Below are 23,422 nucleotides of genomic sequence, written 5' to 3'. Positions count from 1 at the left end.
GGCCACAGCAGGTGGTGGTGGTGGCAGGTTCTGGTGTAGGTGGTGTTGTTGGGTGGGGGGCTTGAGGAGGCAGGGTCTGCTGATGGAGTCTGTGGTGTGGGAAACCCAGGGTCTGAGAAGGAAGGGGGCAGGAGGGTATTTAGCCCTACCCTGGGGGGCGGACGGCGGATAGTGAGGGGGGCAAGGGACTCAGTTGTAGGGCCCTTAATGAGTTGTGTGGTGCTGCCCTAGAACCTCCAAGCTGAGCCACCTCTCCAGGCCTGGGTGAGGGCAGTAGGCTACAGAGCCCAGGACTTCCCTGATGACAAGGCCAGCAGTTCAGGTCTGGGTCAGGGGTCAGGGTTGCCTCTGCCCACTGAACTGAGCTCTCAGAAGGGGCTGCACAACCACTGAGCACATCCCCAAGCACATTTACAGGTATGGAAACAGGCTATTTTCTGTATGGCACTGTCTTCCATTCACATCTTCCCTCCTGTGGTCACTTTATGTAGGGATGGGGGTGTGGCTCTTGAGGAGGGGTAAAGATGTTGGACAATGGTCTCCCCCATCTGATGAGTCTGTGTTGCGTTCCCCCTCACCCCCCGCCATTGAGCATCTAAGCCATATCCCTGATGTTCCCCAGCATCTTTTAAAATTTTTTATTTTAAAATATATACACAGCAAAATTCAGTTAGGTTTAATTTTTTGAGAACAGTGTGAGGACATCAGAGTGTCTCCCTTCATTCAGTTGTCTAGCTCAGAGGCAGAGCTTCCTGAACTTTCCTTGCAAATTAAAGCAGAACAATGCAAAGGAGGAGCAGGGCTGAGGGTCTGTGTGCCTCTCCCACGCCACCCCAGGAGGTCTGAGGCCAGGTTGGTCTTTTAGAGGACAGGCCTCTATAAGAAAGACAGCTTGGCTCCCATGGGACACTCCCCCAACCTTTTCCTGGAGCCCAGGCCCCTAATGGTATGGGAATTCTGACTGTCTGGTGGCCTTGGCCAAGTGATCCTGTCTGGTCAAGCCCTGGTAGTCAGGACTAGCTCGGAGCAAGCAGGAGGTGTGTGTTTGGCTCTTGCCTGTGGATGATGCCATGGAGACTGTTCTTGTCCAAATACAGGCTTGTTATGTTAGCCTGTCACTTCTGTGGGGCTGGGTGGGAGGAAAATTTGCCTTGAGCCTGGAGAGTGAGTCTGGGTGGGTGGGTGGCAGGAAGATGAAGAAAGGTCAAAGGTCAGAGTTCACATTTATCCACTGTAGGCTGCTGAGTGAAACTGTGTTTATTACTTCAAGCAAAGTTGGAAAGGGCCGATGGTGTGTTTTCTATCAGGGACACCAGGCTGGAAGGTGGCCCAGTTACCCTGGTGCCAAATGGCAAGGGCATGGCTAGACTCTGCTTGGGTTGGCCTAACATTGTCCAGTTGAGCCATGGCATAAGCAACTCCCACAGAACCAGGACTAGGGGTGGGGTACCCCTGTTCCTTATCCCCACTGCAGCCACCACAGGTGCCATACTACACCTAGTTCAGGATTTGGTCCCCCTGGTCCCAGGCATCATGGTGTCCTCTCCCCTGTCCACCTTCTTCTTTGGTGCCTATTGACTGCCCCTTCTCTCTCACCAGCGTTGGTAACAACAGGGCCTCATGCTCCCCAAGAGATGGTCCCATCCCTCGAACGTTGGTGGCCTGTGACTACATGGGTGACATCAGGTCCCTGGAACCAAGCGGGGTTGGAAGACTATCAGCTGGGTAGGATTAAGCCCTTTCTTTTTGGTGTCTGGTGGCCAAAGCAGAGCTTCTGGTTGGATCCTGTCTGGGAGGGGATAGGGCAGCAGTGGGCCTAGAAGTTCCAGTTCTCAATGGGCCCCAAGTGGGTACAGAGCTGGCAGGGCAGCAATTCTGTGTGTGTGGTTGCATCAGACTGACCTGGAGCTTGGTCCAGTTCTTAGGACCACTAACGTGTGACTCTGGCAGGGGGCCTGGTCACTCCAGACTGCAGTGGCCTGTGTGTATGCTGGACGTGGTGGTGGTGGGCCTCTAGGTGCTTGGTTCACAGAGTGCCTAAGATGCTGGCCAGTGTGCACCCCACCCTGCAGGGCCCTCTGCTTAGAGAACTAGGCTGCTTCATCACTCTACTCATCAAACTGAACTTCTTTATTAAGTGCCAAGGATCCAGGCGGGTACTGCCACCTGCAGTCCCCTCTGCTGAGGCCTGTGCTTGGTGCGTTTCCCAGGAGCCAGAGTCTCCAACAGCCTGGGACCTGGGGGTGACTCCTGTCTTTATGAGCGGCGGGCCGGCAGGCCCTGGCTCCTGGGGAGCAGCGGGCGTGTGAAGCGGTTTCCAGTTTGTAGTGTGGCCACGGGTCACTTCACGTGCTCGGCGGCGTGCGAGGAACAGTAATACTTCTTGTGGGCGATGAAGGTGGACAGGCTGCTGAACTTGATGTTGCACAGGCGGCAGTACCTGTGGTTGCCGTTGGGCAGGGAGGTCGGCGTCCCCTTGCTGGGGGTCTGGACGCCCTTGTCCGAGTGGGAAGGAGGCGTCGGTGGGGCTGAGGGCGGGCCAGGACGGGGACTGCCGTCTGGAGGGCCGGTGGGTGGCTCCTGGCCGTTAAGGCCATCGCGGGGGGCAGCGGGGGAGGGCGTCCGGGCTTCTGCGCTGGGGCCCGGGCCAGTCAGGGGCTTGCCCAGCAGCAGGCCGTGCGCCAGGCGCAAGTGCTCGACGAGGTCCCCATGAACCAGGCCGTTCGGGGGGCAGTAGGGGCACACGACGGCGGGATCCTCGGGGGCGCGCGGGCGCCGCGGCGCGGCAGGGCACGAGAACTTCTTGTGCGCCAGGTAGGTCTCGAGGCTGTGGAAGCTCACGCGGCAGGCCGTGCACTCGTGGTAGTCGGCCAGGGCAGGCAGCACGGGCGTGGGGCCGGGCACAGAAGCGGCGGAGGCCTGGCGCCGCGGCTTTTTGCTCAGGTCGATGGGGCCCTCCGATAGGTCCGGCCCGTTTCCGCTTCCGGGCCGCGGCGACAGCGGAGCAGAAGGCTCGGGAGCCGGGGCTTGCACGGGCTGGGCGGGGCCTGGGGCTGCTGGGGCGGGGCTGGCCGCCTGCAGTTCGTAGAGCTTCCGGCGCCTGCGCGTGCGCACGGGTGGCAGCGCCGGTGCGGGGATTCCAGGGGGTGCGGCGGCAGCGGGCCGTCGCGGCGGCGGGTCGTGGCGCGAGGCGCAGTAGTAGCGCTTGTGCACCATGTAGGTCTCATGGCGGCTGAAGCGAATATTGCAGGCCTCGCACAGCGTCCGTCGGGGGTCGTCGTCCTCGTCCGCCCCGCTGCCCGGGCTTGGGCTGCCCTCACTGCCCCGGCCGCCGCCGGTCTCTGCCTCGGGCGTGGTCGCGCCCCCCGCCTGGTCCTCGCGCGCCCCGGGGCCCGGCGACGAACTTGGCTTGTCGGGTTCAGCGGGCGGCGGGGCAGGGGGCGCGCGCACAGGGGTGGGGGGCGCTTTGGGCCTGCGGGCGGGGGGTGCATCGTCTGGCGCGCGGCGGCCGGAGCAGTAGAGGCGCTTGTGCACGTAGAAATTGCTGACGTTGTTGAAGGTGATGTCGCACTCAAAGCATGTTGCGCCTTTGGGGGCCCCCGCGAGTAGGCCGGCTGGCGCCCCCGCGCCCACCCCCACCTGCAGCCTGCTGTGCACCAGCTCGGACATCTTGGCCAGGATCTCCGAGGCTGGGGGAGCGGCGGGGAACTGTGGCAGGAAGAGCGCACCAGGGCCTGGGCTGGAGCCGGGTGTGGGGCTGGGCAGCTCAGCCTTGACCCGGGCGGGAGCGGAGCTGGGTGGTGAGGGCGTCCGCGACGAAGGGGCTGGGGGCCCTGGCTCCACCTCGGGCTCCTCGGCCGCCTCCACCTTGATGCTCCTGGGCGCTGCGGGGGGCTCGCTGCTGCCCCCGTTCTGGGGGGCTGTTCTAGCCTCTCCATTGGTGGCCTCGCCCAGGGCTTTCCTGTCCAGTCCTGGTGATGAGGTGGACCCCAGGCCCAGGTCGGAGGAGGCCAGGGAGCCGTGCAGGGCTGTGAGCTGCTGGAAGCCGGGTAGACTGTCTGCAGGGAGACCCCAAGGGCCACACTTCAGGGCTGGAGCAGGACCTGCCTGGGCCAGACCTGAGGAAGGGGCAGGGTGGGAAGGGAGAGCTGGGCTGGGCAGAGGTGGTCAAGGGCCAAGACCGAATTGACCCTCTCGCTGTCTCATGGACTAGCCCTCTCCCCAGCCCTCAGAGGGGGCCCCTGGGCCTCACCTGGCGGGAGCTTGGCCGAGGGGTGCCCGACCCCTGGCGAGTAGATCTCAGCCTTGGAGCCTGGTTGGCAGACCATGTGGTTGGTTACCAGGTGGCTGTAGAGGATGTCCCTTGTGGTGGAGATGAAGCCACAGCTGTGGCAGACACCTGCAGATGGTCTGTGGTGTCAGGGCCCTGGAGCCAATGGGCTCCACAGACACCCCCTGACCTGCTTCCTGCCCCCTTCCCAGCCTGCTTACCGCTCTGTGTGTCTGTGTGCACCTTGAGGTGCCGCTCGCAGTTGGCCTTGGTGGTGAAGGCCGACAGGCAGATGAGACACACGAAGGGGCGCTCGCCTGGAACACAGGGCCCAGTGAGGGGCCGTGACATGGGCTGTGTGTGGAGGGCTCTTCAAGCCTCCCAGGACCCCGGCCAGGGCCCAGCCCTGAGCTGACCATCCAGACAGCCACAGATGGGCTTCATGCCCTGGGAGCTGTGGGAGGCTGTGTGGTATGGTGGGAGGACCACACAGGGCATCTGTCGCCTGGGCGCAGTGGGCACGCTATCATCAAGCAGGCGGGGGTCTTGAGGGGGCGTGGAGCCTCACCGCTGTGGCTGCGCATGTGGATCTCCAGGGAGCTGGCACTGGGGCAGCTTTTGCGGCACTGAGGGAAGGGGCAGACACGCTCGTTGGGGTATGGCTCCTTAGGCTTCTCATCAGCGGCGGCTGTGGCAGGGGAGCCGGCACTCTGGCGGCTGGCACAGTAGTACAGGAGGTGAGCTTGCAGGTTCCTCTCACTGCGGTACCAGATGCCGCAGTCCTTGCAGGGGAAGACATCTTCTGTGGGGCAAGAGGTGGGTGAAGCCTGAGGGGACATTCCGGAAGCAAGAGGGGCCTCCTGTAACCCAGGGCCAGGCAGTGGACTCTGCAAAGTGAGGGCTCTGCCCTGGCTGTCTTTGGCGTCTTCCTGCTTTAAGCAGTAGGTTTGTGACCTGGTCTTCCTCCTCCCATCACTGCTGCCCTTTCTCATCTGTCCTTTTATAACCCGGGGTGCCCTCTCTATGGGTTTCCAGGATGCCCTCCAGGCTGCCTTCCAACAGTGAGCCCCATAAGGAGATGCTGTGGCCTCATGGGGTGTTCATGGGAGGAGCATGGGCATGCTAGTGGACACCTGCAGGAGTGAGACTGGGGTCCAGGACATGGTTGTGTCAGTTATTCAGTGGGGGTGACCATGTACAGGTGAGGAAGGTGGGCAAGTGTGTGCAGGTGCATTTGTGCTGGTAAGGGGGCTGTGAGGGATGGTGTGGACCCTGGTGCTGGTGGAGGATGAAACAGAGGCAGCTAGTAGCCTTGTGCTGGTGCATGGTGTGTGCATGTGAACAGGTGTGTGAGTGGCCAGGCACATAGGGACTAGGTGCACGAATCCCCTGCACTCAGGCACCAGGATGAGAGTTGAATATGGCTCTGGGTGGCTTCTGGGGTAGGGGTGGGCAGGAAGTGAAGCCAGGAGCTGCAAGAAAGAGGAGCCCTTTCTGTCCCTGCGTTACCCCCCACACAGGTGGATGGTTCCACATCAGTTACTGACTGAATGGTCACAGTTGAATCCACCAAATTTACCACAAATAAGCTGCCTCTGATTTTTCAGTTTATAGGAGTTTGGGTCGCAGGACTGATTTTTCCAGCAGGTGAAGATTTCTCTGATAGATGTTTCACCCGTTCTCTGGTTCTCAGTGTGTTTTTATAGTGGAGTTTAAAGGAATGTTCTGTTTGCCCCTGCTGTGGCCAGCTGCCTCTTGGCTGAAGATGGTCAGGGAGGGTTTGTTCTGCACCTTGATTTAGAGGAGAGATGAGGGCCCTGGGGTTCCTTATCACCTGGTTTCTACTTCTGCAGGTTAGGATGTGTTTCTCAGCCTGGCTTCTCCGATGTTTGTCCTGGGTCCGTAACGATTGCACAGGTGCTCCTCCTCCACCCAGGAGGCTGCCAGGTTTCCCATTTTCCTCACTTCTCTGAAGGAATTTAGTACCTGTCTGGGTGAGGTGGCCACCCGCGTGCCCCCTACCTGCCGTTTTTCTGGTTCTGTTCCCTTCCTACTGTGTTTACGCTGCTTTTCAAGTTCCCTTTTATTTGGGGGTCAAGGCAGCTCTGTTCTGTATCAGCTGAGGCCTTGACCCGAGATGGGAACCTGAGGCCACCAGTGTTTAAAAATGTATTTGCAAGGTCAGTGCTGGAGACTGTGCTGCTGGCCTCAGAGTCAAGAGAGGGGTCAGAGCGTTGGAGGCCAGTTTAAGCCACAGCCACAGTAACCCAGGGCTGACCACAGGTGGGCTGACCAATGGTCAAGTCCTGGGTGGGCACAACCCAAGTAACTTGCACAAACACCTCGAGGCTGATATTGCTGTTATCCCCACTTAATAGGTGAGGAAACTTCCCAGAGTGGTGGAGTCTCAAGAATTAAACTGGGGCCCTGGCCAGCTCAGTTGGTTAGAGCCATAAGCCAGTGTTGTGGGTTCAATCCCTGGTCAGGGCACACAAAAAAATCAACCAATGAATGCATAAATAAGTGGAACAATAAATTGATTCTCCCCCTTCCTCTCTCTCAAAATCAATAATTAAACTGGGACACAGCAGACCCCCCCCCCCCAACTCTAGTGTCCATAGGCCCTGTCTCTCCCTGGGAGTCTCATCCTGCCCCAGGGGTCCCCAGGGAGCTTGTGGAGCTCCGACTGTGCCCTGAGCCCCATCACACATTTCCCAGCCATCTAGGGGTCAGGATGCTCAGCAGAGCTCTCCTTACTGACTCCCCGGCCAGCAACGGTGCAGACCAATATCCACCTAGCCAGCCACACCGAAGTTCCTGGCCTCTTGATTGCTGCCGCCTCCTCACCCACCCAACTGTAGCTGGCTGGTTCCTGTGGGTTCCAATGTCCCATCAGGCTATACCTTAGCTGCATCCACTTGCATCAAATGACCTTTGACTTGCTCAGAAAGCTTCCTCTTACAATTTTGCAACCCCACAGTTACCACCCAGCAGCCAGGGTGATTTTAAAACCAGATTGGATCACACCCTTTGCTGTTTAAAGCCTCTAGTGAGGTCTCATTGCTCTGAGAAGAAATCCCATTCTTGCCTAGAACCACCCTCAGAGATTTGCTCAGTTTGCGCTTGCTGCACTGCCAGTCTCTAACCACAGTGACCACCTCCTGTGCCTTGGTGGGTGACCACTCAGCTGCTCTTTCCTGGCATGCAGGTCCAAACCTAACTGTTCTCATGTCTGAGCAACTTTCCCAGGCACCCCAATAAAGTAGCCCTGCTACTGTATGACCACGTCATTGCTTTCCTTCCTGGGATGTACCCTCCACTGCTGCCACCAACTCCAAGTAAGGTCACCTCTCTGGTGTATGGGTCCTTTCAGGGTTGGCCAGCACCCTACCTCGGTGATCATGGTGCCTCCACTGCTTGGTTCAGTGTGGATATTAAACAAGTATTTGCGGAATGTGTGAAACCTACTTAACTCTCACAACAACTCTCTGAGGCTTAGTGTGTGCTGAGAGGTGGGGGCAGTACCAGTGTTTAGTGGGCAGGGCCAGGGGTGACCCATAAGCCAGCAGAGGCTGAGAAACAGAAACCTGCTCTGCTCCAAAGAGGGAGGCATGGGCTCAGGTTTGTGCTTGTTTCCTGGGCCCTTCCCAGTGTATGACCTGGGCCCTGAGGACCCTGCTGCCTCTGCCCTAGCTAGGTGCGCACTGCTGCCCTGCCTCCCTGCAGCCTGCTCAGGGCTGCCCCATCACTATATGTGAGCCAACCTTGTTGCTCTCATGAGCTGGCTGCAGCCTGGAGCCCCTCTCCCTCCTGGAACCCCTCTTTCAAGCTCCCTGTGCATGTCTACTGCAGCACACTTCCTCCTCTGCTCAGATCCAGTGGTCACAGATCTTGAGCTCCTCAGTACCACGTGCAGCGCTGCGCCTGGGGACTGTGCTGGTCCTCCCATGCACCTGGGGTGGCCTGAGGGTGGTACTCACTGTTGATGACTGCTGTGGCCAGGATGGATGCCATGCCGGCTTGCTGGGGCAGGAGCTGGATGTCAGTGTGTGAGGGAGCCAGGCACTCAGGCTCTGCAGGCTCCTTCTTCACAGGGTGGTTAGGGTTGCTGTGAGGCTCGGCTGTGAGGAGCACGCTCAGCAGTCCCCCTGCTGGCACTGGCTTGGTGAGCCTGCACCAGAGGGCTCCATCTGCAGGGGTAAGGGCACCGTGATGGGAGGACCAGCAGCTCCAGGCCCACCACAGCAGCTCTGCAAAGACTCCCCTCTTATCTTCCCGAGCCCCTCATCTTAAAGACCAGAGTTTTGAAGCCCAGGATGGGGGATGGAGCCAAGGCCACAGTTAGGGAGTGACCAGGCCTGGTGCACAGCTGTGGCTGGTTGGTTTCCATAAGTCGTCCTGCATCTGTGGGGCAGCTGGGTGGTCCCCCAGGCCTACCCAAGCCTTCCTTGGGCTTTCTTGCCCTTAGCTGAGCCCACTGAGTGGAACTTGAGGTGCCAGCAGAGCTCTGTTTTCCAGGAGAGGGGTGCCATGTAGGACAGGTGGCAGAGCGCCTGGTAGCCACTGGGCCAGGCCCTGGACTGGCAAGCCTGCTCCATTCAACTCTGCTGGTGCACTGTTCTCAAGGTGGCCTGCAGGGGGCAGCCTTATCCAACAGGACCCTGGCGAGCTGCCTGATAATCCACCTCCAGTGTCCAGCACAAGGCTACTAGCTGCAAGGACCCTTGTCCTGCCTGGACAGACCCAGGTGGCCAGAGCCCTGCTGACCAGGCTAAGAAGAAGGGTGGGCCAAGTAGTGCTAACTGACCCACGTCCTGGCTGGGTGTATAGTCTCATGGCTGACTACTTACTGCTAAGACCCAGCTCTCTCCTCTAGCTGCTTTCTGGGTCCTTAGAGTAGCCCTTGGTGGGGAGGAGGGGCCAGGGTTCTCTCCCCACTGTGGATGGGGAAACTGAGGTACAGAGGGTGAAGCGTTGGGACCAGGTGCATGGTTGACTGCAGGGCAGGGTGGAAAGCCCAGGTCCCCAAATGCTGAGCCCAGCATTCGTTCTGTACCCCTGCCAGGCCCTGGCAGCCCCCAGGTGGGTAGGGGCTGGGCTGGGGAGCTGGTCACAGGACTGTTACTAATCTTCAATGGCCTTTGGCTCTGCCTGGAAATCAAAGCCACCCTCAGGATGGAGCTCTGCCTCCACTGGGTGTTCAGCCAAATGTGCTGTGTGCTCAGGAGGTGGTGGTGAGGTTGACACCCCCCAGAACATTTTAGCAAAACGGGGAATGAGATACGTTTCCTGTGGTCAGTAGGTGCACAGCCCTCCTGGCTGGTCACGTGGCAAACAGCCCTTGCTGTCTGTAGAAGTCATGAGTATGTCTCCACATTCTCCCCTGGGACCTGAGCCTCATCTGTAATGGGGGGCAGGGTCCACACCACCCTGACCCTCACACACTGGAAGCCATGCCACACTCCTCAGGAATAAGAACACTCAGGGTAGGCAGGGCTGTGGTGATGGAGATGGTAGCCCCTGCATCTGCCTGGCCTGAACTCTGAATTGAGAAGGTGAGGGGGGCAAGGACCCCCATCTTGTTCTCCCTCCTCCCCACCCAGGCTCTGCCTCCAGGGACCCTCCCTTCAGAAGGGACAGGGAGGCAGGAGTGGCCAAAATGCACAGGCAGGTCCAGTTGGAACCTGTTGCCGGGTCCTGGCCTCCCCGGCCTGGGCTCCTCCGCTGCCCTGGAGGTATCCCAGAGGTCCGGAGAGTGGTCCTGGCTTCCTGAGACCCTGCTCCCCCATCCGAGGCAGACATCTGTGCGGCCCCGATGGGTATGAATCAGGGTGCTAGGGGTGTGGTGGCCAGTCCCTTGGCCCAGCCCAGAGCAGGCTGAGTTCTCTTTAAGAGCCGGCCCTGGAAGAGGACCTCCACCTTCCGGAAGGCAGAGAGGGAAGCGCCAGATACCAACCCTTCCTGTGGATCTCCACATTGGCCTCAGCCTCCGTCAGGGCCAGGGGCAGTGCCCTCAGCCAGCATGCTTCGTCCTCCAGCAGCAGGGTCAGGGCCGGGCTCTGGGGGGCAGAAAGGAGGGGTCAGCAAGGACAGAGCATGGGAAGAGCCCAGCTAGGGGTTCTCCACGGGGCACATGCGGGGAAGCCCAAGAGACCACCTGGTAGGATGGCTGGACTAGGCTGTGGGCCTATTCCTTGTCAAATCCTGTGCTAGTGACCCCTCTCAGAGCTCAGGAGCTGGGTTCTCTAGGAAACTGAGGTCCAGAGAGATCAAGCAACATATCCAAGGTCACATAGGCAGCCAGTGACAGGGAATTCACACACAGACCTGTGTTCTCTCCTCACCACCCCCATCCCCATCTTAGCAGGCTGCTGGGTGCTTTCGTGAAATCCACGGGGTGCATGGGGCTGCACCAGGCACAGGCTCCTCCCACATGGGCCCCCAGTATCCGGAAGGAAAGAGTTCTGGATTAGGCTCTCAAGGCTGCTGTCCGCTGGGCTTCGGAGGGGGTGGCCTGATTTCCGGAGCCCGGCTAAGCAGAGGAAACACGTGTCCCCTGTCCCAGTGCAGCCTGTGCCTGGAAACGGCTGGCCGGGGATCGGCCGCCTGCAGCCCCACTCTGTGGCCCAGCTCTTGGTTACACATGGGGTTGTGGTGCAGACCCATGGCTGGCTGGTGGGCAGGGCAGAACCGTGGCCCTTTCTGCCTGAAGAAGTGGGTGCGAGCCTTGAGCGGTTTGGCTCAGAGGATAGAGCGTCGGCCTGCGGACTGAAAGGTCCCAGATTCAATTCCAGTCAAGGGCATGTACCTTGGTTGTGGGCACATCCCCAGTAGGAGATGTGCAGGAGGCAGCTGACTGATGTTTCTCTCTCATCGATGTTTCTAACTCTCTATCCCTCTCCCTTCCTCTCTGTAAAAAATCAATAAAATATATTAAAAAAAAAAAAAAAAAGAAGAAGTGGGTGTGACTGCTGCTGCCCTTGGGCCTCAGCCGCAGCACTGGATCCCAGTTCTGGGATCCTCTTCCTGGAGGTCCCCAAGCTTAGCAAATGAGTCCCATATGGAAAGTTATGGCACACATCAACATTTAGGTACTTTTTGTTTTATGCAAATAAATGCCGTTTACTTAGAAACTGAGCATCAGGACCTTTAAGAATCAGTGTCACTTGCTGGCACCTGAAAATGCTACCACCGAGACGGCAGTGGTTTTGTGCACATGGCAGTTGGTGGGGATGCTGCCATGGTGGGATGCCCAGGGCAGGACATGGTGTGTGGGATGTCCTCTGATGGGTTCCAGACACCTCCATGCCAGGTCTGAGCCCATGCCACTCTCCTGGGCTTTGGCTGTGGGGACCCCAGGGGCTCCACAGCTGGGCATTGGGATCCAGTCCAGGCCTGACCTTCCCACTGTGACCTTGGGCAGGGCATCGCCCCTTTGACTACCTCTGCATCTTGTCCCCACCCTGTGGCAGACTCAGGGACCCTGCGAGATCAGGCCAGTATGCTGGCACTCCTGGTAAGAACTCCCAGCCAGGTCGGAGCACCCTGGTTATGGAACAGGTGAGCAGAGAATAGCTGGCCAGTGGGTCAGGGAGAGCCCCACCTGTCCCAGTACCACGAAGCCCTCCCTGGGCCTTGGCCTCTCTCTGCAAATGGGTGATGCCCCTCCTGATTGGAACTGTGGCCTGAGCCTGCTTGCTCACTCTGGACCCATCCTTGCCCTGCCACCTGCTTGCAGGGCATGTCGCATCTGTGACTCAGTTTCCCCTAGGGCATTGGGAAGAAGCAATCTGTATGAAGCTCTCCTTTGGAACAGTGCCTGTCTGGTATGTGACCAGCACATGGCAAACAAGCCCCTACCACTACCACCCTTGCTTTTGCATTCCTTTTGGCCAATAGGACACACCAAGTAGGAGTTGTGCCTCTGGGGCCAGGAGGCTGGTGTCCACTGGGGATTTGTTTTATGCAAATAAATGCCTTTGCTAAATAAATTCCTTTGCTAAATGGCAACGTGGGGTGGGCATCTCCACCAACGAGCCTGCTTTCAGGCAGGCTGTGGCAGGCAGCTCCCTCCTTTTGACACCTGGTGATTCCGACGCTGCAGAGCAGGGGTGGGAGATGGCTGCCAGCTAGGGGTCTCTGCTGGCTGGGAGGTCTGCTGAGGCTACAGCAGGGGGTCAGGCCGAGGGCAAAGTAGAATGGATGGGGGGTGCTGGCACAGTGGTGGGTGAACCAGCAGCAAGGCAGAGGCTGGGTCTCCTTGAGTCTCTAATGAATATTAATGAGTAGAGGAGGGTGAAAAAAAATTAATCTGCCTGATCCTCCGATGGGTGCTGCGGTAACGATATGAAATCTAATTATTCGTCCCAATATTTCTAAACCCTCACACTGAGACTGACAGCCTCCCGGTCGGTTTAATGCTTATCACTCTCAGGAGCGCGTGTTCGCAGTATGATAAAAACCCTCGCGCTCAGCTTTGCTGACGCTGCAGAACCCCTAATTTCCCATGTACATTCTAAGCTGACGGACGGACGGCAGTGGTGCCATGTCCCCGGCCAGCTTTGTGCCTTCTGCCCAGAGCAGCCCATCTCTGTGTCCCAGTGGGTACTGAGCACCTGCGCTTGGTGGCTGCCCTGGCTGGGCTGGGTGACAGCCCCTGTCTGTGAGGGCAAGTGAGGAGGGAGGGAATGCAGGGGCCTCAAGGGGGCTCTGTCCTGTACCCTACACCTGATTCCCAGGAAGAGATGGGTCAGGAGATCCAGAGCTTTATTACTGACTTTCACCCCCACACTCCCTCAGCCCTTAATACCAAGGTGGGCTGGTCCCCCGCTTAAATGGGGAAGGCTGGAAAAGGGGGGGCACAACCACCTGAGTGGCAGCACATGCCTGCACTTGGCTCCTAGGGGTGCAGGAACCCCTGGCTCTTGGAGAGTGTAGCATGGCCTTGCCCAGCCTGCCCTTATCCCACCCCCCAGCCAGCCCTGAGCCAGCCCCTAGCCCTGTGCCAGGCAGCTGGACCCCCATGTCTGCTGGCTGCAGCCTGTAGGCCACCTCCCTGCCCCCGGGAGCACGTTGAGCCCCGGGTGAGGGGCAAATTTCAGTCCACTTCCCCTGTGGAGGGGCTGACATAACACGGGGCTGCCCTTTTATTTTATTTCCCTTTTCCTACTATATTCTCACCAATTCGAGCAGCCTCGGAACAGAAGCCCTTTTCTCTGGTGATGAAGCCTCTGGGCAGAGACAGGCCCCCTTCTTAGCCTGCCTTGCCCGTGGGCAGGGGGAGCAAGCTTGGGGGGACTATTCACAACTTCCCCCTGGCCCTCCAGCCAAAACTAACAGAGTTGTGTGTACCACCAGCTGCTTTTCCTCCATGGGTGCCCCCAGGCTGGGTGCCCAGTCTGGGTCTAGCTCGCTCTCAGCCCTGTCAGGAGCCAGGGAGAAGCCCTGTCTGCCCTGCCTACAGCCCCACAGGGTTGCCCCTATCCCTCTCTCCTGGCTCCAGGGCGGCCCCACCCAGCCCCAGGATAACGGGCGGCCACTTTAAATTCTCTGGGTGCATCTGAGAACACTCCTTGTTTCCCCAACAAAGAGGTCAGTGTCTGGATTCTGTGCCCACCGATAACCATCAGAAACCCTATCTCCGCCGCATCCGCTGTGACAACTTTATCTGAGGCTGTTCCCAAACCTCGCAGTGCTTCTCATGAAGCCGCATGGAGGGTGAGGTGGGGGCCCTGTTCTGGGGGAGGGTGGCCTGGCACAGGGAGCAGACAGCCCTGCAGAAGGTCAGCAGGGCCACTGGCCCTCCCCCAGGTTACCACAGGCAGGTTCCTGAGAGGGCAGAACTGGGGCAGGCCAGGGTGGGCTCTGACTGGGGCCCCCCCAACTTCAGTCCTCAGTCCTTCAGCCCATCCTGAGAAGCCCCGCCCACGTCCCCAGCTCACCTTGCCAGAGGCAATGGCCTTTCAGTCCTCAGGCCCCTTTGTCTCCCCAGATCCTGTGAAGAACCCATTTCACAGGAGAAGAGACTAAGGCCCACAGAGGTTAATGGCACCCAAGGCCATGGGAGCGGTGGTGGTGGTGGTGGTGGTGGTGGCTTCTGCACATAGGATTATAACCCAGGTATGCATGATCTCCACTGAATCACTGCAGCTTTTTCATTCATTCATTCATTCATTCATTCACTCATTCAGCCAATAGTCCCAAATGAATGAGGGCATGCTTTGTGCCAGGTGCAGGGGCACCATGAACAGAACATGCAGTCCCCAATGCCTTAGCAGGATGCTGGAGTGGAAAGGCCAGCAAGAAAGAAGCCGTGGAGGCTGGAGGGGAAAGTGCTGGAGAAACAGGACAAGGCTGAGAAGGGCTGAGGCCTGGTGGGGGCAGGAGCTGGGTATGGGCAGCTGTAGCCAGGACAGTGGATTAGGCCTCGAGGGGTGAGGGGGAGCACTGTGTGGGCATCATTGGGAATGGACTTGGAGGAGGCATACAATAGGGGAGGGGACAATAGTCTTTCTGGTGTGGTGGGAGGGGTCCTGGGTCTTTGACACCAGCTGAGTCCTCCTCCTGGATCCCCTGGAGGCCAGTCTGGGTTGACTCTGTAGCTGGAGCCCCTTCTTTTTTTTTTTAATTAAAAAAAATATATATTTTATTGATTTTTTACAAGAGGAAGGGAGAGGGATAGAGAGTCAGAAACATCAATGAGAGAGAAACATCGATCAGCTGCCTCCTGAACACCTCCTACTGGGGATATGCCCACAACCAAGGTACATGCCCTCGATCCTTCAGTCTGCAAGCCAACGCTCCATCCACTGAGCCAAACCGGTTAGGGCTGGAGCCCGTTCTTGCCGATAGCACCTCCCATACCCTGTGGCACTTTCCCAGCTCCCACAACTGCAGGTAAGGAAACTGAGGCATGGAGAGGAAGGGTGCCAGGGGCTCAGGAAGGCCAGCAGCAGGTCTCCTGTCTGGAGCTTGTCTCCAGGACACCCCACAATGCCCTCTTCCCTACCCTGGTGTTCCAGCCAAGCCCAGACCTGAGCATCCCCTCGGGGCTGTCCCATGCGGAGCCAGGGGCCAACCTGGCTGGGCCCTCTCTCTGCTGGCTCTTGGCTCCGTGGAGCCGGCTGAATGTGGCCCCCAAGCATATGTACACTCAGAGCCTGAATGTGACCTTGTTTGGAAAAAGGGTCTTTGCAGATGTTATTAAATTAAGGATAGTCCAGATGAAATCATCCTGGATTATCCATGTGGGTCTTAAATCCAATGACAAGGGGAGAAGAAGAGGCAGAGGTGGGACTGATACATCTCCAAGCCAAGAAACCCCAAGGATCACCAGCAGCTGAGGAGAAGCCTGGAATGCATTCTTCCTCAGAGACCCCAGAAGAAACCAGCCCTGCCATCCCCTGGCCTCAGAACTAGGAGAGAATATAATTCTGCTTAAGATACCAGGTTGTGGCACTTTGTTACAGCAGCCACGGGAAACTCTTGCATTCTGGGGCCCTCCCTCTCTGAACTCAGTTTCCCCATCTGTACAATAGGGTTAGTTGGAGCAGCTGCCTCATGGCCAAGGTGAGTTAACAGTGCCAGGGTAAAGCTCTAGTCCAGGGCCTGACCATCATGATCCTAGTGACCTGTTGGCACCCCAGGTCTGGGCCAGGCTACCCCTCAGTAATGTGGGAAGGGGAAGGGAGCAGCAGAGCCACAGGGCATTTCCTGTGAGGCCCCATGGGCTGCTGGGTATACTGAGCAGCGGACAATGAGCTGCGATGCCTGGAACAGGTTCCTGGGAGCAGCAGGGGCATGGACAGGCCCACGAGCTGGCAAGTAAGGAGGCAGTGGTGGGGCAGGGATGTGGGCAGGCATAGCTGGCAGGCCAGCTCCAGTGCTGCCTTGCTGTGCCCAGATCTTATTGGGTAGGAACCGCCTGCTGTCAGGGTGTGTCCACAACATGTCCAGGTGGGAACATGGAAGCTGGACCGCTGCAGCCAGCAGCACCTGGCGCCGTGGGGAAGAAGCTGCCCTGATGTGGAATGCTGGGACATTTCAGCAGGTGCACTAAGCTGGATGCAGGGCAGCTTGTAGTGCCTCCCCACCTGGTAAAGAACCCACAGCATCCCACGCCCGGGTTTGGTGTCTCAGACGTCAGGGGAAAGCAGTGCAGTGATGGGCAAGGGCATTCTTCCCAATTACAAACAAATGCAAATGAGAATCAAAGAGGGAGAGAGGGCGTCACCAGGAGTGTACCCAGGCACCCTGCCTCAGCCTGCCCCTCCATCCCCCCCAAGGCTTCTGGCCAGAGCTTGCTTGCTCTGTTGTGAGGTTTGGCTCTGCCATGGCAGTGACCCCTGATGCCAGCCTTTGAGGCTTCCTGCATGGAGAGCTGCTCAGAGCCAAGGGCCCCAGCCCCATCTCCATCTCCATCTCCAGGTGAAGGACCAAGGGGGCCCACCCTCTACACTGATCCGGGGCAAAGACACCTGGGGCCACATGGTAGGTCAGGGCCCAGAGGGTCCCACTTCAACCTCTCAGGCAGGGTCTTTCCCCAGTGAACCTGTTGCCCTGCTTGGCAGCCATGGGGTCCCTCCCAGGTCTCACTGATGTTGTGATGGTGTTATGGCTAAAGTGGATGAGCCCTGGACACAGATGGGCCAAGCCAGTGTGGACCAAGCTGGGGGTGAAAGTTTGTTCATTCATTTGCTCATTTGCCCATTCATTCATTTATCCACCCATCAATCTATCTATCATACATTTATCTACCCATCCACCATCCATCCATCCACCCATCCATCATCCACCATCCATTCATCCATCCATCCATCCATCCACCATCCATCCATCCATCATCCATCCATCCATCCATCCATCCATCATCTACCATCCATCCATCCACCATCCATCCACCATCCATCCATCCATCCACCATCCATCCACCATCCATCCATCCATCCATCCATCCATCCATCCATCCATCCACCATCCATCCACCATCCACCATCCATCCATCCATCCACCATCCATCCATCCACCATCCATCTACCATCCATCCATCCACCATCCATCCATCCACCATCCATCCATCCATCCATCCATCCATCCATCCATCCATCCATCCACCATCCATCCATCCACCATCCACCATCCATCCATCTATCCACCATCCATCCATCCATCTACCATCCATCCATCCATCCATCCATCCATCCACCATCCATCCATCCATCCATCCACCCACCCACCATCCATCCTGAACATTTCTTTTGTACTGACGGCAAATTTTAGAGCTGGCTGGGCCTCCAAGCCCTCGTTCCCAACAGTGGAAACTGCTGCTGGATCAGGGAGGGACCTGCCTGAATTAACACAGCAGGTTGGTGCCAGAACCAGCTCTTAATCCCCCGCCAGGCTCTGTGCCCTCTGTGTCCTTCCTAAAGCCCCCACCCCAGAGTCCGGTCACCCTGTCCCCTCTCCAGCCTGCCAGAAGCCCTTGCACTCCCAGCAGGAAAAGGCCAATACACCCCTTCGGCGCCCCTCCCCACTTCCCCCTCTTGAAAGAGTGAATACCGCCTGGTGGCTGATAGGATGATCTGGGGCAGGAGGTGCTTGGGGGAGAGAACTGGGACCCATCAGCTGAGCTCGATAAGGGGCCCGCTGAAACGTTAGCAAAAATATTTAGACAATAAATGAAGTATCAGAAAGGCTCGCGTATCTTTAAGAAATCAATCATCTTGTACGTTGCGTCTGGACACTCGGCGCCAAGGCAGAGATAGTGCCTGCTGGGGAGATAAGGGTTAATCAAGGATTTAATTCTGTGGGAGATAAAGCTGCAGGGAAGAGCAGGCTAGGCTCCTTCCTCCCTGGGCTCCTCCGCAAGAGCCTCAAAGGTTGCCGGCTTCTCTGGTGCTCGCTCGCTCACTCCCCTTGGACATTATCTCTGCCTGGAGAGCGTTTCTAGCCTCGTGCCAAGTCTCCCCAGGCTGACCTGTGCCCTAGGCCCCAGGAGGACAAAACTTCCAGAGAGGAGCTGCAGGTGGGAGGGGAGGGCTGCGTCTCCAGACTCCTCAGCCCTGTCCTTATGGAGCCTGCAGGGGTCTCTGGGGTTGGGCAGACATTGGTTCCAATTCTCCCTCTGCTATTTGATCTGGATGGCTTTGGAAAGCCACTTAACCCGTTTCCTCATCTGTAGAACAGGGGCAGCAATCCTGCCTCACAGGGTGGGAGGGGGAGGAAACAAGGTGTTGTGTGTAAGCATGGGCACACAGCAACACAGCACCCTGTGGGGAGAGAGTTTGGAACACACACCTGTCCACTTTGGAAGGGGCTGATTATCCCCAGGAGGGAGCACAGAAGAGAGGTGCAGACTCCACTCAGAACATGCTGAGACCCCAAGCCCTCAGCCACCCTGCCTTTGTCCTGTCACTGCTCAGGTTTTCTTTACACTTTGAGAGTTCAGAGACCAGACAGAGACACAGAGCTCGCAGCCCACCCTCTCCCCTCCTTCCAACTATTAACTGCCTCCCAGCAGCCTAAGCTCTGAAGAGTCAACTGCTGCTTGAATGCCTCCAATGATAGGAAGCTCATTGCCTCCAGAGACTGCGCTAAACACCACATCCTCCATCCCACTGTGGAGCCCAAATCAGGCTTGTTCCACAAAGCCTAAATCCATCCTGGAGTTTCCGCTGTTTCCTCCTTGGTTGGGGCCAGAGGACAAGAGGACCATCCCTGCTGCAGGGCTGCTGGCTCTAGTGCCCACTGCGCCCTGCCCTGTGGTAGGCCCTTGTGGATCACTTCTCCTTTGCCCTGCCCAGCTACCCTGGTGCTTTTCTCATCTAGGGGGAGGGTGCTGCCCAGGCGGGGATTCCTAGTTAAAGAGGGAGATGAGCAAGTGCTGATGAGGTGCTGTGACACTCAGGCACCACAGATGTCCTCTCCTTGTCCTCAGAAGGACCCACAGGGACAAAACCAGAACGAATCTCTTGCTTTCTGCTGCAGTTGTCCCCAAGTGCCCAGAAAGCCACTTGGTTTACCATCAGGAGGGCCCCTGCCCATAAAGTCCTGGGGGAGGGGGGCGATGTCCCTGACTTCCTCCCAGCCACATGGCCACACACAGGGTCCAGCCCTACCACTGGGCTCCTTGTTGCTTCCTCCTCTTGAAAGCCCTTCTCCTTCTCTGCCTCACCACCTTCTACTCCTCCATTAAGGGACCCTTAAAAACCCTTCCTTCAGGAAGCCTTCCCTGTATCACCCAAGGTCCCTTGGTGGCTCTGGTCGCTGAACTCTCCAGGAAGCCCTCCTTGTGCTCTCGGGCAGTTAACGCTCCCTGCCCTCCTGGTCCCAAGAACCACATCTTCTGACGTATTTCACATGAAGTGGTGGGAGCTCCCAGACTGGCTCAGGGGGTTTAAGGGGTCTGTGCTCTAGGTGGGATGCTTCCTTGGCTGCTGCCCTGTGGCCAGAGGGTGGGCTAGCCATGGTTGGGGCTCCTTACCGGTTCTGCCTGCCTGGGGGATGAGGCTCTGCTCTGGACGCTCCCGTGGAATGGGCCCCAGGATAGGCCTTCAGCAAGGCTGCGTCGAGCCCGCACACACCTCTGCCCATCTTGCAGGACCTGCTCCAGCTCGTCTGTGGGGAGAGACATCAGAGGTGTGAGGAGCATCAGCCATGGTGACCGCCCAGCCCTGCTGCCTGCCCAGGTCCAGCCTACCTCTGCAGCCTCAGCCCTCCAGAAGCAGTTGGGGGCTGCAGGGCAGAGGAGGGAGTACTGCCCTGTGGGCTAGGCCTGAGTTACAGGGATGTTGGCTGATGCCTGCTTCAGGGGCCGGGCCAGCCCCTGTGGCAAGACCTTTCCTGGAGACAATGGGCTGCAGAGAGAGGACAATGAGGGGTGCCTTCAGCTGGATTTGAGCAGGCAGATGCATTGCTTGGGGTGTATGGCTGCTCTGTCAGGGACATGTGTGGCCTCAGAACCAGAGCCACTGTATCAGGAACACACATGGCCGTGTCAGGGACATCTGTGACCCTCATGAAGCCCAGGGTGGCATTGGTGAAGCTGCTTGTACCCAGGATGCATCCATGGATGGGCATAGAGCAGAGGATGATGATGATGAGACCCACACCCATCCCATTGCACTGTCCTCCCAGCCCCTTCCCATGGGCGGAATCCCTGAATCTGCACAGCTGGCTTGTGAGGGCAGCTATAGACATGCTGGGTCTTGGTTTCCTCATCTATAAGATGGGATCCCCTATACTTCCTATCTCCTTGGGTAATATGAGGATTGAATGAGTTAATCCACACAGCATGCTTAGCACAGTGCTTAGTGGGGCACCTGAAGCACAGAGCCAACGCCTCAGCAAAGCCAGAATCTGCACCTAGGTGGTGCTGAAGTCAGTTCCATTTACTCCCTGAAGATGAGAGGTGACCCCAGAATGTGCTGCTCCCACACCATCCTCAGGACCTCTGCGCATTCTCTGGAAAATCTGGACCCTGACTCTTGCTGAGGTCCTTGGCTAGCCATGGCCTCTCTCATGGCCTGTCTCCTAGCTGAGGCTGTAAGGCTCCCAGGGACCTGAGGTTCCCTGTGCCATGAGAAAGGCCACCCTCTCTGGGCTCTGCCAGCTTGTGTGGCGTTGGCCATGACTCCATAGCATAGCTAGAGGAGTGGCATCCACTGTAGAGCTAGGATTCTGTTACGTTTACACAGACAGATGGACCTCAGCTGTGAGGCCCTACAATGGTCATTCCCACAGGGTGGCAACTTGGGTTTGTACAGGGTCTACACTCAGGCTCCCAGGTTCAGCCCAGGCTTGCCACATGATCCATATGACCTGTGTAGTAGAATGAATGGTGGCCCCCAAAAGATATTTCCACTAGAACCTGTGATTATGCCCTTCTTAGAAAAAGGGTCTTTGTAGATATAATCAAGTTAGGATCTCAAGATGAGACCATCATGGATCATCCAGTGGGCCTTAAATCAATGAATAATCTATAATAAAAAAAGCATAATATGCTATTTAGACCGGACGTCCTTCCGGACGAAGCCGGGGATGCAATGGCGGGTCCCGGGTGCGGGTGCCTGCCGGTGGCTGGAGGGAAGCTGGTGTCGGCAGCTGGGGGAAGGAAGGCCTACTCTTGCACGAATGTCATACATCCAGCCTCTAGTGTTCTTATAAGAGACACAGGAAAAAGACACAGAAGAGAGACTCGAGGAAAAAGACGGTGTGAAGACAGGCAGAGATGGAGTGATGTAGCCAGGAGGAAGCTGCACCTGGGCCCCAGGAGCTGAGAGAAGCAGGAAGGGCCCTCCCCTGGAGCCTCTATGGAGTGAGGACCTGCCAACACCTGGATTCGGGACTTCTGGCTCCAGAACTGTGAGAGAATAAATTTCTGATGTTTTAAGCCACCAAGGCTGTAAAATTTGTCAGGGGTGCCTTGGGAGAATCACACCTGCATGTTACTCCCTCCCCGCCTCAGTGTCCTCATTGGACAAGGGGATGGTGGTGGCCATGCCCTCAGAAGGCAGCGCCTCCCCTCCCTCGGCTGCACAACCTCTGCTCAGAAGGCCAGGCTACCTTATGCCTCAGGTGCCATACAGGCTGCCTGTGCCCACGGAGGCCTCACGTGGCCTGGCCTGGTCCCCGAGCAAGCGCTGCTGTGGCGGCCCCACTTCCTGGAGCCCCGATTGGGCAGGCTGTGGCCTTAATGGGCCTGATTATCAGATAACTGCCGGCCTAATGGCAGAGATAACGTGTAAATATGCCAGGAGGCCTGGCTAAAACGTTCCAACTGGGTCCTTGTCTTCCCCAGGGCAGATAAGATGGCAGGAGACCAGGGCGAGGCCGAGGAGACCGGCGCCCCTTTATCTGCCCCGCAACGAGGGGGGGCAGTGGGTGGCTCTGTCACTTTGTGGCCTGCCCACAAGGGTCTGAGTCTTCTGCCAATCCACCTAGGATGCGTGGGTGGGTGTGTGAGGGAGAGATGGGGGAATGAAGAGGCGGTCTAGAGCTGAGCTCACTGGGCACTCATTTTTCCATCCATGCATTTGTCCATCCATCCGACCGGTCCATGTGCTGCTTCTGAGGCTGGCAGGGAGCCAACCATGGGCTGAGTCTGTGCACTGCCCACTCAGGGGAGTGGGATCCAGGGGGAAGCATCCAGAATCCTAATGCAATGGCTTACTCCTATCCTGACAACCAGATATGCACTAAGCCACACAGGGGTTGGCCCGCACTTGGACCTCTTAACAGGGTTGCCCACTTGCTCCTCTGGACACTGGTTTTCCTGCTGGGGCCACAGACAGGGCAGGCACAGTGGCCATGACTCCCTGTTTTCACATATTTTCTTTCCTGTGTGCAAAATGTTGGTAGGAGTTGTTCCTGGCCTTGTTGGAGCCCCATGAGGAGATAATACCTTCCATCTGGGGCTGGTGCCCACCTTCCTGTGGGAGGAGGAATCAGAATTCAACTCAGTCTTCCCATGTGTGGGCCAAGACTTGGGGACACAGAGCGGGAGGAAGGCAGCTGGCTCAGGTCACTCCCTGAGCAACAGAAAGAGTGGGGCAGTCCCAGACCTCCCAGTCTGCCCCTGCTTGTCATACCTGTGGGGATCCATGGTCCCTTTCCAGAACCTTGGCTCTGGCTTGCCCCCCACCTGCCCACACAGGCACCCACAGCAAACGGCCATGCTCCCTAATCGGAGCCCCACGGCTGGCGGGCCGAGCCTCCCAGATAACAGCGCTCCCCACGGCAGCGGCTCCATCTCCTGGGTATCATGCATTGCCAGAGAGGGCTGGCTCCTGATAAAGGCAGCCGTTCTGCAGGCCTGGGGACAGAACCCACCAGCCAGGGTTTGCTGGAGGCTGGTCAAGGCCTGGGTAAGGTGGGGAGGCAGGGGGACTGAGGGACTTGGGCTGGGGATTGGCAATGATCATATGACAAGCCACCTCCCTGGTCCAGGGGAAGCCATTTCAGGCGCCCCCTGTGGGTGGATGCAGGGCCATGGCAGGTGCCCGGCTTGGTGAGGGGAACATGGCTGGATTTAAGCCCCAGCTTACCCAGGACCCTTGCGCAGTGTACAACCTGTGCAGCTGTCCATGGTGACCCTAGTGATGTTCAACACCTGTCTGCTCAGATAACCTATTTCCAGCTTCCAGTTCCTGCCCA

The 23,422-nt window shown here is 57.8% G+C and overlaps 1 protein-coding gene across 4 annotated transcripts in view; it reads right to left on the bottom strand.

The window, feature by feature from the left end:
- Window positions 1-983: 983 nt before the first annotated feature.
- ZFPM1 (zinc finger protein, FOG family member 1) overlaps window positions 984-23,422 on the bottom strand; it is a 73,380-nt gene continuing 50,941 nt past the window's right edge. For 2 of the 4 annotated variants that reach the window (XM_080643913.1, XM_080643911.1), the window contains exons 4-10: window positions 19,752-19,885; window positions 10,227-10,329; window positions 8,251-8,460; window positions 4,839-5,072; window positions 4,492-4,587; window positions 4,253-4,399; window positions 984-4,118 (exon numbers count right to left, since the gene is read on the bottom strand). In XM_080643913.1, coding sequence (XP_080500039.1) covers window positions 2,341-4,118; window positions 4,253-4,399; window positions 4,492-4,587; window positions 4,839-5,072; window positions 8,251-8,460; window positions 10,227-10,329; window positions 19,752-19,885 — 2,702 coding nt within the window. In that variant the 3' untranslated portion in view covers window positions 984-2,340. The remainder of the gene's footprint in view (window positions 4,119-4,252; window positions 4,400-4,491; window positions 4,588-4,838; window positions 5,073-8,250; window positions 8,461-10,226; window positions 10,330-19,751; window positions 19,886-23,422) is intronic. The other 2 variants (XM_080643914.1, XM_080643912.1) reach the window with 2 other exon arrangements.

The sequence above is a fragment of the Plecotus auritus genome (genome assembly GCF_963455305.1).
Source record: "Plecotus auritus genome assembly, chromosome: 10".
Lineage (NCBI taxonomy): Eukaryota > Metazoa > Chordata > Mammalia > Chiroptera > Vespertilionidae > Plecotus > Plecotus auritus.
The sequence above is the reverse complement of the archived record's forward strand: the minus strand, read 5'-3'. Positions and strand labels throughout refer to the sequence as shown.